Source organism: Ambystoma mexicanum, chromosome 3q (genome assembly GCF_040938575.1).
Source record: "Ambystoma mexicanum isolate Mex_15411 chromosome 3q, UKY_AmexF1_1, whole genome shotgun sequence".
Lineage (NCBI taxonomy): Eukaryota > Metazoa > Chordata > Amphibia > Caudata > Ambystomatidae > Ambystoma > Ambystoma mexicanum.
The window spans coordinates 454,517,913-454,533,487 of record NC_090926.1 but is presented as its reverse complement, the minus strand read 5'-3'; the positions used below and the strand labels follow the sequence as shown (position 1 = coordinate 454,533,487).

Here is a 15,575-nt window from a genome sequence, read left to right as displayed (position 1 = left end):
CTGACTTATCTGCATCCCTTTGAGTGCCTTGCTGCCTTTACAGTGTGCACTCATGCCGATTTCACAGCAGCACCAGCATGCCTGGGTGATCAGTAGAAACTGCTCCGCAGTGCTGATGTTTCTCGGTAGCTAGCGCCCCCATTCCAGCGCCCCTCACTACTTGCATGCGTATTTCGCTGGTAGACACTGCTGCTAATTCGCGAGCCATGAAGACGTCCGTCACCCAAGACCCACTGCTCTCTACATGTGAGTGTTTCCCCCATAGGTGCAATGTGCTCATGTTAAACATGCCTCTTGAGAGCGGGTGATTGCTTTGGGACAGGTTAGGTTGCAGAGGTTGAAATAACGCCAATATCGACGCGAGGGAAGTTCTGTCTTGGCAGTTTCACCACCTCCGATTCATCCACTGCCTGCGCCTTTAAGAAGGCGTACCCCATTCGTGGACTTCAGGGATGTCGTTAGCCAATGAGCTTCGTGTCTGCACTAGATCGTCGTGGACTCCTCCCCCTTCAGCTCTGCCTCTCCCTAGTCACTCACTGGAAGCAGCTGAATCGACCAAAGACCTCGCGCAGCACCTAGTACTGCAGAGACAGCTTCCTGCATTAGGAGCCCAGGTTCTCCCCATCACTCACTGAGAGATACTGTAGCGGGTCGGACCAGTGCACGTCATGGAGCAAGTGAGCTGCAGGCGGACTTGGAGATGCCAGGCGCTGTGCCTCTTCCTTCTCTGGTGCTGTGTCTCCGCCAAGCTCCGGTACTCGGTGCTGGAGGAGTCCGAGCCGGGGACCGTGGTGGGGAACGTGGCTCGGGATCTGGGGCTGGACGCTGCAGCCCTGTCTGGGCGCAGGCTGAGGCTGGGATCTGAGAGCAGCGCCCAGTATCTCACCGTGGATCTGCTGAGCGGGGATCTGATGGTGAATGCGAAGATGGATCGGGAGAGCCTGTGTGCAGCCACTCCCACCTGCATCCTGACAGAGGAGCTGGTTATTGAAAACCCCCTGGAGCTGTTCCGGCTGGAAGTGGAGGTTCTGGATGTAAATGACAACGCCCCCAGTTTCCTCACTGCCGACCATGTTGTGCGGATCACAGAGGTAGCAACTGCGGGGAGTAGATTTCCACTAGAGAGCGCCATAGACCCAGACATCGGGATGAATGCGGTCAGCAATTACAAGCTGAGCCCGAGCGAACACTTCTCTCTGGACTTGAAACAAATCATCGATGGGAAACTCCTGCCAGCCCTGGTCCTGGAAAAACCTCTGGACCGAGAGGCACAAGAGCAGCACCAGCTGATCCTCACTGCCTCTGATGGGGGCAGTCCAGCGAGGACCGGCACAGCCAGGATAACTGTCATTGTGCTGGATGTGAACGACAACGCCCCCGTCTTCAACCAGTCTGTGTACAAAGTGAAACTAAGGGAGAATGCGCCTCTTAAGACGCCACTGATCACACTGAGCGCCACTGACAGCGACGAAGGACTCAATGGCCAGGTGGAATATTCCTTTGACAAACACACTACCGAGGCAGTCCGCAGGTTGTTTTATCTGAATTCCCGAACTGGAGAAATCAGTGTGGAAGGAGATGTAGACTTTGAAAAATCCATTGTATATACAATTCACGTCAGAACCACAGACCAGGGAACGCCACAAATGCAAGGAGGCTGCGTTATCCAGGTAGAAATAGAAGATGTCAATGACAACGCCCCGGAAGTGATCTTAACCTCCTTGGCACATTCGGTTCCCGAGAATGCCCCCATTGGCACTGCAGTGGGGCTTTTCAGAGTGCGAGATCGGGACTCTGGCCTGAATGGGAAAGTCCACGTGGACCTATCCCCAGGCGTCCCATTTAAGATCAGGTCATTTGAGAATCACTACTCCCTGGTCACGGATGGACAGCTGGACAGGGAAAGCAGGGCTCAGTATTCCATCCAGCTGAGTGTTTCAGATAGTGGGTCTCCACCTCTGCACACACAGAAAAGCCTGGTTTTCAACATTTCAGACGTCAATGATAACCCTCCACAGTTTTCTCAGCCTTTCATCAATGCCTACATCCGAGAGAACAACGAAGCTGGCGCTCTGCTGTGCACCGTGTCCGCCTCTGATCCGGATGAGGGCGAGAACTCGCGCATAACCTACTCCATAGCCGAGAAGCAGATAGAAGGCTCCCCCGTCTCATCCTTTCTCTACATCAGCTCCAACACCGGCCACATCTACGCTCAGCGATCCTTCGATTACGAATTTCTCCAAGTTTTGCAAATTAATGTTCTTGCAGAAGATGGCGGTCACCCCAAACTGAGCTCCAATGTGTCTGTTCTTATATACATTTCCGATCAAAATGACAACGCCCCTGTGCTGGTGCACCCAGCACCCTCCAGAGAGCTTACAGTGGATCTCAGGATCCCCCCCACATTCCCAGTGGGTTACCTGGTCACTAAAATCACAGCAGTAGACGCTGACTCTGGTCACAATGCCTGGATCTCCTATAGTATTCTGCAGAGCCCAGACCCCACTCTTTTTCGGATATCCCCCTACACTGGAGAGCTGCGAGCGGCCAAATCCTCTCTAGAGCGCGGGAACCTAACCCAGAAACTGCTTATTCTAGCCAAAGACAATGGGGCGCCACCATTGTCCACTACAGTCACCATCCTCCTCTTACCCGAGGAACACGCCATACTGGACACTCCCACATCTCACGAGTACCACCAAACTCCCAGGGACGGCGCTGACATGACCCTTTATCTGATTGTTTCTTTAGTGGCCATCAGTGTTCTTTGTATGGTCACTTTCATCATCCTGTCCGCAAAATGCATTGTGGGGGAAAGCCCCCTCACCTCCGTGTGTTGCTGCGCTGACACACCACAAACTGCAGATTTCACAAAACAGACACACCCAACTCTACAGCTAAATGCCGATGGGTCCCTGACCTATGGAGAGGTCAGCATGAGGCCAAGCAACCCCCTTACTCAGGGCTACCGGGCCTGCTTATCCCAAGTCTCAGACACCAGTGACTTCACCTTCATGAAACCTCCAAGCTTTCCCGAACCCACGGGGCATGCGACTGGAACAGACCCCTTTGTGTCTGGTGTGGACCAGGTGAGTGGCAGATGCTAATTCGCTGCTTTCCCTTCGGATGCTCTCGCCCCCTGTCGCCTAGGCACGTGGCCTCACCCTCCTTTCATTCTGACAGAACACGTGTATTTCAGACACGTGTACGTTGCATGGAAACAGTTGGTGTCTGCACATCTCGGTTAAGCTACGGTTCACTATTGCATGGCATTCGGCGTCTACTCGAGTCTTGCCAGGTACGACCTGTCCAGGCAGTAGTAAACACGCTTAATGGTCATAATAGTTACTGATGTTTGTAAGTACACCTGTAGGGAAATCACATGCCTTGCTTCTTAAATGGGCCCATGCCATTGCAAAGCAAGTTTTGAAAGGCGCGCGGTTCATATGATTGGCAGGAAATGGAGGCAAGGTGTGCGGACAAGGCTGTTCAGCCCCCTCGGGGAAATGAAGCCGAGGTTATTGGTGGGTTACCGCTTTTCCTCCACTCCAGTGTAGGTTCAGTGGAAACTTTTCAGCGCGCGTGCATATAGCCCAAATTTGGACCCCACGTTGCGATTGGCGCACAGGGGGGCATTTCACGGAAATGAGCAGCATCTCCCTTGATGTGCCCAGCGCACTTGCCCCATTTTAGCATCGCCTGTTCAATCCTGTGGAATTATACGAATCTGGCTTCGAGCAGAGACAGGTTTACCAAATAACAGCACATGCTTGGCGCGCCTCTGGTTGAAGTACAGGATTGTCTTAATTCTGTTTTGTATTGTGCAATCTTATTTCTTGGAAATTGTTGCATGGGTTACAATAAAACTGCATTGAGCCCCAGGATGTAGTCCTCGTGTTTGACAGTGAATTAGCCTAGCAGTTATTTTAGATAAATGTTCTATTTAAAAAAACTATCTGCCTTGAAAGCACGCTGGGAATGAGACTTTCGTGTAGGTATCCTGCAGGCACCAGCCTCTACCGCCTCTATATCTTTAAGAGCTGCCGGGGGCGTTTTCACTGCCTGGAATTGGCAGGGTCTGTAAGCCAATGGGGATGCAGTTAATGTAGTGCCCCCTCCTTCCTGTCTTTATAACAGAGCCCCATCCAGCAGTAGCAGGCCCTGCAGTGGGCCTGGGCCTGTTCGGATGTACTGCGTTCGCTGAGAATTGCTACCCCTGTAGCCTACCCGCTCCTGCCCCTGGATTTTAAGGGGATTTCTCGGACAGGGCTGTGCGGGGAGGATGGGGAGGAAGTGAGGACCCTGTGTAGGATGAACGCTTGGCAGCGGCAGGCCAGGCACTGCGCTTCCTTTCTCAGGGGCTTCGGGCAGCAGCGCCTCTCGGTGGAGGAGTTGTTAGGAGTGGGGGACCTTCATGGGGAAAGTGTCCTGGTCTGGACGCTACAGCCGTCTCTAGGTCGGGCTGAGCCTGAGCTTAGAGACCAACACGCATAGTTTACAATGAACCCGGAAAGCTGGGACCTGATAGTAAAAGAGAGCACTGTGCCCCCTGGAGCTCTTCCTCCTGGAGCCTGAGATTCAGCATATAAATGCCATCTCCCTGACAAGGGGCGTCCTGGAGATCCACGAATCGCCTGGCACTGGTTCGCGATTTCCCCCAGAGTGCGCTCCTGGCTCGGGTGTGTGCGAGGCTACATACACACTGTATCCCAGCCAATACTTGCCACCCAGAGTGAAGACGCTGGAGAAGGGGTGGTTTATACCCGCAGTGTTTCTGGAAAAAGCACCTGACCCACGGCTTTTACAGCTTTCCAACCCCCCATTTAAAATGAAATAATGACTCCTTGGTCACGGAGGGGTTCTTACACCGTGACTGTATTTCACAACATGCAAGACACCTGAGTGTCATTTATTTTGGGGTCACTTAATGTGTGAGACATTAATAACCCTCCACCGTTCCCACAGCCTTTTTCCAGCGCCTACACTGAAGAGAACAACCCCAGGGCGCTGTACTTCCATATCCGCAGCCTGATGAAGGGGAAGATTCTCGTCGGACCCGCCCCATCCTGCAGACCAGGATCGGCTTCCCCATCACTCCTTTATCTTCGTAAACCCTCAGAATGGGCCCGCAGCTTCCCCATCACTCCTTTATCTTCATAACCCTCAGAATGGGCCCCCAGCCCCCTGTTGTCCCCGAATTAATTGAAGCTCTGCACAGGACAGTCCTCGCAGGAGACGCTAGCTCTCCCAAACGTAGCTCTAATGTCACTATTTCCATTTCCGGTCGCACGGATAGTAGCCTCGTGTTGCGCTAGCCAGTGACCTCAAAGGAGCTGAACGTGGATCCAGAATTCCCATCAACTAGCGTACCCTGGTCTCTCGGCACACGGCAGTAAATAAAGACTCGGGAGCTCGGCCCGTCCCTATTTCTCACCCCCTGCGCTTCCCCGGAATGAAGAGCTGTCCGAGGAAGCCACACACAAGCCCCCTCACCCTCTCGCGGGCAATGCAATGGGCTACCTGCTACAGCCACTTCCGCTGGTGAGGGTCCCGTGTCTCCCGATCGCCACCATGTCACCCTACATTTAATCATATACAGGTAGTTCCGCTAAAAGCCAAATTATTTATTCAGGACCAGCCCAAGGCTTCCCTGTGTTGCTTCTCAGAGCGAACTACCTCTACAGACTTGCTTAAAGCAGTGGAACTTTGAGGTGTGCCGTGGGGGTCCTGGAAGCAGTGCTGCTACTTACTGATCGGATTCCGATTTGGGACAAAGCTTATGTTTCTTTGGTGAGACCCAGGAACTTCCTGAGCTTAGAGACCCGGCCGGTGGGCGATACAGCATTGCGTTTCCTTTTTTCTCACCACTGGTCTGGATGAACGCTTCATTCCAATTCATGTACGTGTTTCCTATTTAAATGCTATTTCACCTATCAATCAAAGTTCAAACATTTCAAAATGTATTCAGATATTTCAAAAAGTACAATTCCGAACATCATTTTTTAAAAAAGCCAACAGTTGGATCCGTAACTAATTTCCCTAATAAAATAAAACCCTTCTTATTAAAATATAGTTTACAAATGATCAAAATACATCCGGTCACTGTTGGTGACAAATTAAAGTTGAAGAATAGGGCCAGGATGTGCAGGAGATGCTTTGTCTAAGTATTCAAGGGTTAACACTGGCTCACGAGCGTTGCACTCCTTATTTTTCAGCACTTTGACATGTGTTGTATGTACAGTTGACCAAATGGGAAGGGAGTGGTCGAAGTTTACGAAATGAAGTAGTGGAACTATGTTCCCTGCTGGCCTTCCCTGCGCCCCACAAACCCCATCACCCCACCCACTCCAACGCACAAACCAAACCCCCAAACACACCTGCTATTTAAGGGAATGTTCAGTGCAGTGCACTGAAGTGCAAGTTTCAACTTCTTCTTACACTTTTATTTTAAAACGAAACCATTCCTGAACGGTTTCTTTGTAAAATTATAGTAACAGTAAAACCTAAAAAAAAGTAAAGGCGCACTGCTCCCGCCCACTTTTAGAAAGAGAAACCTTTCTAGCGAACAGCAGTGTGTGCGTTCTGTCTCCAAGTGGGACACTGAGCAATCTGAGCGCAGAGAAGCTTGCCAGCGAGGCGCTTTACTGTGTCTGGGTAGAGTGCGACACTTCAGGAGGGTCCGTGCATGGATGACTCCTGTTATGGGGAGATTGAGGGGTGGTGCTTCAGGGCACGGTTTGCATTTTTACAGCCATTACATGCTCCAGCGCAACCTTTCCAGGAGGCCATTGCCGAGTAAAGAGTCTACCAGATAAAGGGCCTGGTTTACACACGTTCTTTAATGGGACCATTAAAAAATGCGTTTGTAAATCCAGCCCAAAGTGTTGTTCCCAGCCTGGGAGAGCTTTTCTTGGTTCTAGGCTCGCCTGCGAGATGCACAACGCCTGTTTTATATAGAAGCAACATGCCCCACAGTGTTTGCCACATTGTTGGGAAAATCATTAGTTCATGTGTTCTAAACGCATGACAGATATTGAATGAAAGGAAGGAGGGGGTAAATGCGCATCACAAAATGACTAGTTGACCTTGAATAGAGTACGTGTTGCTGGTCGCGCTCCTATTGAGTGGCCTGGAGTGCCTGACTAGTTCTCCTGCGTGCGTGCCTACCTACCAGAGGTATAGCCCTGTTTATAAAATATTCCTTCTGCCTTGCATTGAATCCCTGCTCCGATGAATGATGATTAGAAACGGATGTCAGTACATTGAAAAGAGTCCTTGTTACCATCCTCTTTACTTCATTGCTTTTGGGGTCCGTTTGATTTTTGACAGGATTCTAACAGGGGTACGCACGCGCCCCTTCTTTCTTGATTCATACTTTTATCTGCAGTGCAGAAGGGCCTGCTGTAGAGTAATGCTCATATATATGACTGTTGACCTGCGTCTTCATATGCTTGTTGAGTTGTCCATACTGCAATTGCCTTCACGTGGCCTCTACGTGTCCCTTTACGTTGCCATCGGTATAATGTGATTTTGTGTGGATATAAAACACATCAACATATGGTTTTTTCAAATTGTATTCGTTTCTGGTGTTTTGTTATAGGCCATGAGGTATTCGAATTGTCATAAGACTTCCTCGGCTAGGGGTAGCTTTCTGCATCTGGTAGGTAGGATTTCGTGTCCACCAGTCAGTCATGCATCCATGGCAAACCCATGTCTGCTCTCTGGCAAGTTCTGCTCCGTATCTCTAACTTTTATGGAGAAATGACATGAATATAAACGTGAAGAAAGTGTTGCAGTTCGAGGTTTTGCCATTAGATAAGCTATTCCTTTAACAAGGCGGTTCCCATGCTGGAAGGGAAGGTTGCTTTAGCCAATGAGCTGCAGGGCTCAGACTAGATCTTGTCCTTTTCTCCTCCCCCGAATTCTGCATTACCACGTCTTCTCATCAAGATCACACACGCACTGGAAACAGCAGAACCAGCGCATGCTCCAAGGACTATACTGGGAAGCGTGTCTGCATAAGGAGCTCAGGTGCTCTCCCCTCTGCCTCTCCCATCACTCACTGACACTGAGAGCTACGGTAGGGGAATCCAGGACCGTGTACACAATGGAGCAAGTGAGCTGCCAAGCGCTGTGCCTCTTCCTTCTCTGGGGCTGTGTCTCCGCCAAGCTCCGGTACTCGGTGCTGGAGGAGTCCGAGCCGGGGACCGTGGTGGGGAACGTGGCTCGGGATCTGGGGCTGGACGCTGCAGCCCTGTCTGGGCGCAGGCTGAGGCTGGGATCTGAGAGCAGCGCCCAGTATCTCACCGTGGATCTGCTGAGCGGGGATCTGATGGTGAATGAAAAGATGGATCGGGAGAGCCTGTGTGCGGCCACTCCCACCTGCATCCTGACAGAGGAGCTGGTCATTGAAAACCCCCTGGAGCTGTTCCGGCTGGAAGTGGAGGTTCTGGATGTAAATGACAACGTCCCCCGTTTCCCCCATTCAGACCGCGTTGTGCGGATCACAGAGGTAGCAACTGCGGGGACTAGATTTCCACTAGAGAGCGCCATAGACCCAGACATCGGGATGAATGCGGTCAGCAATTACAAGCTGAGCCCGAGCGAACACTTCTCTCTGGACTTGAAACAAATAATAGATGGGAAACTCCTGCCAGCCCTGGTCCTAGAAAAACCTCTGGACCGAGAGACACAAGAGCAGCACCAGCTGATCCTCACTGCCTCTGATGGGGGCAGTCCAGCGAGGACCGGCACAGCCAGGATAACTGTCATTGTGCTGGATGTGAACGACAACGCTCCCGTCTTCAACCAGTCTGTGTACAAAGTGAAACTAAGGGAGAATGCGCCTCTTAAAACGCCACTGATCACACTGAGCGCCACTGACAGCGACGAAGGACTCAATGGCCAGGTGGAATATTCTTATGATGAGCCCACTTCCGATGCAGTCCGCAAATTGTTCCACTTGGACTCGGTCACTGGGGAAATCCACGTGGAAAGAGTTGTGGACTTTGAACAATCTGATTTATACACAATTCACGTCAGAGCCACAGACCAGGGAACGCCACGAATGGAAGGGAGCTGCGTTATCCGGGTAGAAATAGAAGATGTCAATGACAACGCCCCGGAAGTGATATTAACCTCCTTGGCACATTCGGTTCCCGAGAATGCCCCCATTGGCACTGCAGTGGGGCTTTTCAGAGTGCGAGATCGGGACTCTGGCCTGAATGGGAAAGTCCACGTGGACCTATCCCCAGGCGTCCCATTTAAGATCAGGTCATTTGAGAATCACTACTCCCTGGTCACGGATGGACAGCTGGACAGGGAAAGCAGGGCTCAGTATTCCATCCAGCTGAGTGTTTCAGATAGTGGGTCTCCACCTCTGGACACACAGAAAAGCCTGGTTTTCAACATTTCAGACGTCAATGATAACCCTCCACAGTTTTCTCAGCCTTTCATCAATGCCTACATCCGAGAGAACAACGAAGCTGGCGCTCTGCTGTGCACCGTGTCCGCCTCTGATCCGGATGAGGGCGAGAACTCGCGCATAACCTACTCCATAGCCGAGAAGCAGATAGAAGGCTCCCCCGTCTCATCCTTTCTCTACATCAGCTCCAACACCGGCCACATCTACGCTCAGCGATCCTTCGATTACGAATTTCTCCAAGTTTTGCAAATTAATGTTCTTGCAGAAGATGGCGGTCACCCCAAACTGAGCTCCAATGTGTCTGTTCTTATATACATTTCCGATCAAAATGACAACGCCCCTGTGCTGGTGCACCCAGCACCCTCCAGAGAGCTTACAGTGGATCTCAGGATCCCCCCCACATTCCCAGTGGGTTACCTGGTCACTAAAATCACAGCAGTAGACGCTGACTCTGGTCACAATGCCTGGATCTCCTATAGTATTCTGCAGAGCCCAGACCCCACTCTTTTTCGGATATCCCCCTACACTGGAGAGCTGCGAGCGGCCAAATCCTCTCTAGAGCGCGGGAACCTAACCCAGAAACTGCTTATTCTAGCCAAAGACAATGGGGCGCCACCATTGTCCACTACTGTCACCATCCTCCTATTACCCGAGGAACACGCCATACTGGACACTCCCACATCTCACGAGTACCACCAAACTCCCAGGGACGGCGCTGACATGACCCTTTATCTGATTGTTTCTTTAGTGGCCATCAGTGTTCTTTGTCTGGTCACTTTCATCATCCTGTCCGCAAAATGCATTGTGGGGGAAAGCCCCCTCACCTCCGTGTGTTGCTGCGCTGACACACCACAAACTGCAGATTTCACAAAACAGACACACCCAACTCTACAGCTAAATGCCGATGGGTCCCTGACCTATGGAGAGGTCAGCATGAGGCCAAGCAACCCCCTTACTCAGGGCTACCGGACCTGCTTATCCCAAATCTCAGACACCAGTGACTTCACCTTCATGAAACCTCCAAGCTTTCCCGAACCCACGGGGCATGCGACTGGAACAGACCCCTTTGTGTCTGGTGTAGATAGATTAAACGAACCAAACCAGGTGAGAAAGACATTCTTTATAAATTGCATATGACGTCTATAGAAAGTCGTTGCAAATGTATGGTATATGTATCTCCTTCTAAGTGTGCAGGCTTTAAATGCTCGCACGTTGGAATTGTGTTGGCTGTCTGGAGTCATAATTCAGTCCCTATGAAGAGCACATTTTCCTGACTCGAAATAAAGCGGTCTGGAGGTCATAATGGGGGCGGGTTAGCCGTAAAACCTATTTATAATGAACATCACAATTTGGCGTCCCAGTTGTCCCGCATCGAGGACAGGCTATGGCTGACATTGCAGCCGCTTGGGCTGTGATGAATAGTCCTGCTCGTGAAGCGCAGGCGCAATCGGTTGTGCTGCTGCTTGCTTGGCTCTGCTTTCGCTTTCGTTTTCCCCGCCCATCGGCTCCTTGAGCCGCAGATCGCGCGCAGCAGCAGAACCCAGGCAGCAGTTGGAAGAGCTTCCGGGGAAGGTGGGGCTTGTGTTACAGCTCCGTTCTCTGTCATGGAAACTGCGCGCAGAGTCAATGGTGGACGCTTGTATTTATAAATGGGGATTTATTTCAATGGACATCTGTTCCGTTATATCAAGGGCTTTGCTGCTTCGCAGCTCTTTCATTCAGGTCCATGAGCTAGTGAGTGCAAGCATGGTGGAAACAAGTCCCAGGATTTCGAGTTCTAGCCCCCCGCCCCCAGGTATGGTGGTATTTGCCTGCCATCATACCCAGTGTGCGCTTTGGTGAGTTAATATGGGTGGATAGAGACAACCACAAAAAGCGCTTTTGACGCAACGAAAGCCAGTCACGGTGCAAGAGTGCGTTTGCAGAAATAAATATATAGAAAAGCGATGTGTTTGGGGCTCGTGTTGATATATGGACATTAGTTGCAAATATTCCAGTTTCACTGTTGCTTTACTCATGAGCAGGAACGTGTCGCGCGTGTTTCCTTCGCAATAGTACAGGGCCCCTGGTGCGGTGTAGAGGCGAGGAGATGGGAGATGCTGCCCGACTCACAGCATCGGGGTTTGTTATCTTTGGGGTCAGACAATAAACTCAACAAGAACAACGAATTCATCGCAGCAAAGTTGTAGCCCGGGGCTCCGATTAAGAACTGGGCAGTGTCCCTTTCAGGTTCCCTTCGGCGTGCAATGCGATGTATTAATATCATAACACGGACTGAGCCAAGGGAGGGGGTCATTCCTGTACGTGGCAAGGATGTAGTGACTTGCTGCTCCCAGCCCGGTGGCAAGGCGGCAATGACTGTAGGTACACTGAGCCAAGGTACGGGGTCCATTTCAGTGCCATCAGTGAGAGGTTGCATGAGGGGCAGGGGCCTGACCCTTTGGAAGCTTGCCCGTCCATTTACTGAAGGGTGCCGTGGCATGGAACCCCTCCGCCTTGAGCTAGGTGATAGGTGGGGATTTGGCGAAGCGTTAATGGTTTGGGGCACTATTAGGGGATGTTAAAATAAAAGTGACTACACAGTTTGTAAAGGACGCTGCATATTAAGGAAGCTAAGAGGGCCTTTCATGTTGCAGGGCGAATGCAACAGCTGAAACATTGTCGTAATAGCCTGCCGTGCTGCGATTTCTTAGCACACCTAGGCCTCGAACGCATTTGTTTGCTTGTGTGTTCTTTTAAAATGTAAGAGTATTTTTTTGTGTGACTAGATGACAGGACAAATGGCATTATATTGTTAGGCGTGTGTTCTCCACTTTAAGATACGCGGGCGTCTGGGCTTAAGTGAATACTTGCAGTTACTGTTCTCATTTGTGGTAATAGGATTTTTTTTACTGGGACGATAAATGCTATTTTATTTTATATGAATTCGCCCGTAAGACTGTCGAGATGGACAGATAAACGCACAGAAAGAAGGAGAAAATGACAGACCAAGAGAGACTTTGTGTGCAAGTTTTGATTTTTCAGGTGTGAAAAGTAAAAACTAAAACACCCAATTCTGTAGAAGTAATGGTGTAGGGTCGGCAATTATGGAAATGTTTCCATTTTCACAAAACGGTATAGTTTTCTTTGGCCGGTCAGCGGCGCCCCCCGATGCACGCGGCCGTGTATGCGGACTGCACTGCAGCTGCGTGCACTCCTCTGTAGCGTTAAGGCCTAAGGAGGGGTTCTCACTCCTGGAAGAGAGCGATTCGTGTAGCCAGTGGCTGCGGTGGTGAGAGTAGATCGGGTCTGCCCCGTGAGGATGTGAATTCGTGTAGCCAATGGCTGCGGTGATGAGAGTAGATCGGGTCCGCCCCGTGCAGATGTGAACCACCGACCCTCCCTCGGACTGACAGCTACCAAAGGGGGGGAAGCATGTTAGTGGTTCAGCACGCCACACGCAACGATTGTGCACTGGCGTGCTCTGACATGTGCCTGCGCTTGACACGCCTAACCCCACTGTAAAGCGACATCTAGGAAATAGCAGCGAGGAAATGGAAGACCGAATTCCCAGGCCAGCCTCGGCACTGCTAGGACTGCGTTCGCTCTGCCTGGGACTGGAGCCCGGACAGCTGCGGCACTCGCCGGTGGGAAAATGTTTCTTTGCACGGGCAGAGGCTGGATTTTGAGGGGAGCACGCGGCATTGGCCAGAGAAGCCAAGCTATGGACATCGGATGGTGAATGGAAAGATGGGCAAAGCCTCTGCAGGGCCCCTTGGGCGCTACATCCCGGAGCTGCGAATGCCGACTCCCTCGCATTGATCGGGTACAGGCGATCGCACTGTCCGCTCATAAATAATAAGTACTTTTGAATGAATGTGAAACATCGCGAGGACCTGCCGTTGCTCCTGGGTCCGCTCGTCATCCGAGCGCAGGGTAGTGACAACACGAAGTTGGTGCTCCCTCCTGTGGACGCCGACATGTGGTGTGCGTGGTGGCGGAGGTCCGAATTCTCAAGTCACCCACTATAAAGTAGTCAATGCAAAGCTGTGCCCGTCTTCTCATCGGTGTATATCCGCCGACCCTTTCCATATGGGTTTATTCATGTTTTCCAAATAAATGCATTTGCAGAACGGACTGCTTTTCTATAGCTTAGCTCCGACTTGTCTGTATCCTTATTTTGGGGCCAACCCCTCGCTGTCCCTGTGCGGCAGTGGAGCGCACGCTGATCGTGCTCGAATCTTTCTTTGGCTCGCGGATTTCGAATACCTCCTTCCAGCTAGAGGCTTCCGGGAGACGGAGACGTCTCGTGCATGGTGCTCATCTGTGGCAACGACCATTGTCTACTCCACTGTCCACAGAGGTCCCGATTATTGACGGTGACCCTAAATCTCAGGAAACCAAAAGCAACCTAAGAGGAGCTCTCTGGATGATGGCCGCAGGCACGTGTGGGGCATGCTGCACTCTGCCGCTGTCTGCTGAAGACGCCATGGGGAGCACATTCTAACGACCAAGCCAAAAGGGTGCTGCGCAAGGCAGCAGGCCAGCGCGAGACCATTGGACGCTGAAAATCAAGGCCTTGCGTACGGACTAGCTCCAGTGTTGGGCAAAGGGAATGCATCTTTATAAGGCCCACCAAAGCACTTGGCGATTCACGCGACTCAAACGTGTTAGCACCACGCACACACGGTTCATGCAGTATTTCACATTGCAGTCACGTTACTGTATATTTACAGTTATATGTGTACAACTAACCGACAAACAAATGTAAACATTGGCAGACTTAGGTACATCATTTAATTTTGACACAATAATGTCATTTCGGAGTCCGGGCGCAGCACCACCCTTAAGGATGATTGAAGTGTTTTTTTCAATTGGCTGTTCCCATTGAAAAACACTCAAATCAGGCCCGCAGGCTTGCCGGGCTACCTGGCATGTATTTGCTTATGGAATCCAGTTCTGAGAGCTGGTGAAGGGTCGAAAGTTCAACACGCTGCGCTGTGCACTTTCTTCTTGGGGAAGTGTAATGGCACTTTCCGTGGAGACTTGCAGTTTTCTTTCCATTCGAGCATTTCTGAACACCATGCGCTGGACGGACATCTTTTTGAACACATCGCTGATGATATTAGTTGTCAGGTGTCTGTGGTTGGCCGTCGCTCGGTAGCCACTGTGTTTACACGTGACTTACTTTGCGGAGATGAAGTGTAAATAACCTTGAACGGGAGCACCGCCTTTTCCGCCGAAGTCATTAGTTTCCGCCTCTGGTGCGCCACGTGCTGCACCTACCCCATGCAACAGTTTTAGGAAGGCCTTTGGATTCTGTCGGGAAAGCGGCGGGTGGTTGCATTTTCTTTTATTTTACCCGTCACCTCAAATCGCCAGCACTCAACTTCAGAGTCCTTGTGTACAAATATGAAAGGCTGTTAGTTTTCTGCAGCCATCAGAAGAAGCGGTTTGAAGTCTCCCTCAAATGGCATTAATGCTGCTCTTTATATTACGGGAAGGGAGCCCTTACCCCGACTGCGGTCGGACAGCACTCCTTCCACCCACAGCATCTTATTTCCGAGCTCAAAAACACGTAAACGGTGTGTTACACAGAAAGAGATTTGCGGTCTGTTATAGAAACACACCTGGAATTGAAAGCCAACTTCGTCTCTGACCGCCAGACCATCTGTGGCTGATGTCATCGGACTGGCCAACATTCACGATCCGCAACATTTCGGATAGCTCGGCGGGACTGAGCAAGGAACGCAGTCCACGCCCGCAGCAGAAGCTACCAAAGCGGACATCACAATTATTTACGGTAAACTCTTACGTTTATAACTTTAATTTGTCTATAGTTTGTTACACGGTTAATATTAGAAAGGGCGGTCAGGGTTGCAGTCAGGCTTGCATTGGAGTCAATAGTAAGACAGTCCCTCATTATAGGCAATCAGAAGAGTTTCCATAGTATTCACTAATTCCCCGGTTTTTCAGACGGTGGACGCCAGAGGGTAAAAGCCTTTTTTTGTGGTCTAGGGAGGATAGCTCAGGGGCAACAAGCTCTCCTTGGAAGCAAGACAACAAGGAGCAACACAGGTTCGATCCCTGGGTCCATGCTTAGAAACCTCTGGGTATTAAGCATGTTATAAATAACCTGTCATATCATAAAGTTGTGTGGTCCGCATATGTT

At 50.9% G+C, this 15,575-nt stretch overlaps 1 protein-coding gene across 46 annotated transcripts in view; it reads left to right on the top strand.

Moving 5' to 3' along the window:
• Window positions 1-15,575, top strand: part of LOC138582666 (protocadherin gamma-C3-like) — a 1,158,828-nt gene that overhangs the window by 997,361 nt on the left and 145,892 nt on the right. Inside the window, exon 1 of one of the 46 annotated variants that reach the window (XM_069654159.1) lies at window positions 564-3,089. The exons of 44 other annotated variants lie outside the window; for them this stretch is intronic. In XM_069654159.1, the coding sequence (XP_069510260.1) occupies window positions 669-3,089 (2,421 nt within the window). In that variant the 5' untranslated portion in view covers window positions 564-668. Of the gene's footprint in view, window positions 1-563; window positions 3,090-7,945; window positions 10,529-15,575 lie in introns of those variants that run through there. One more of the 46 variants, XM_069654137.1, reaches the window with a different exon arrangement.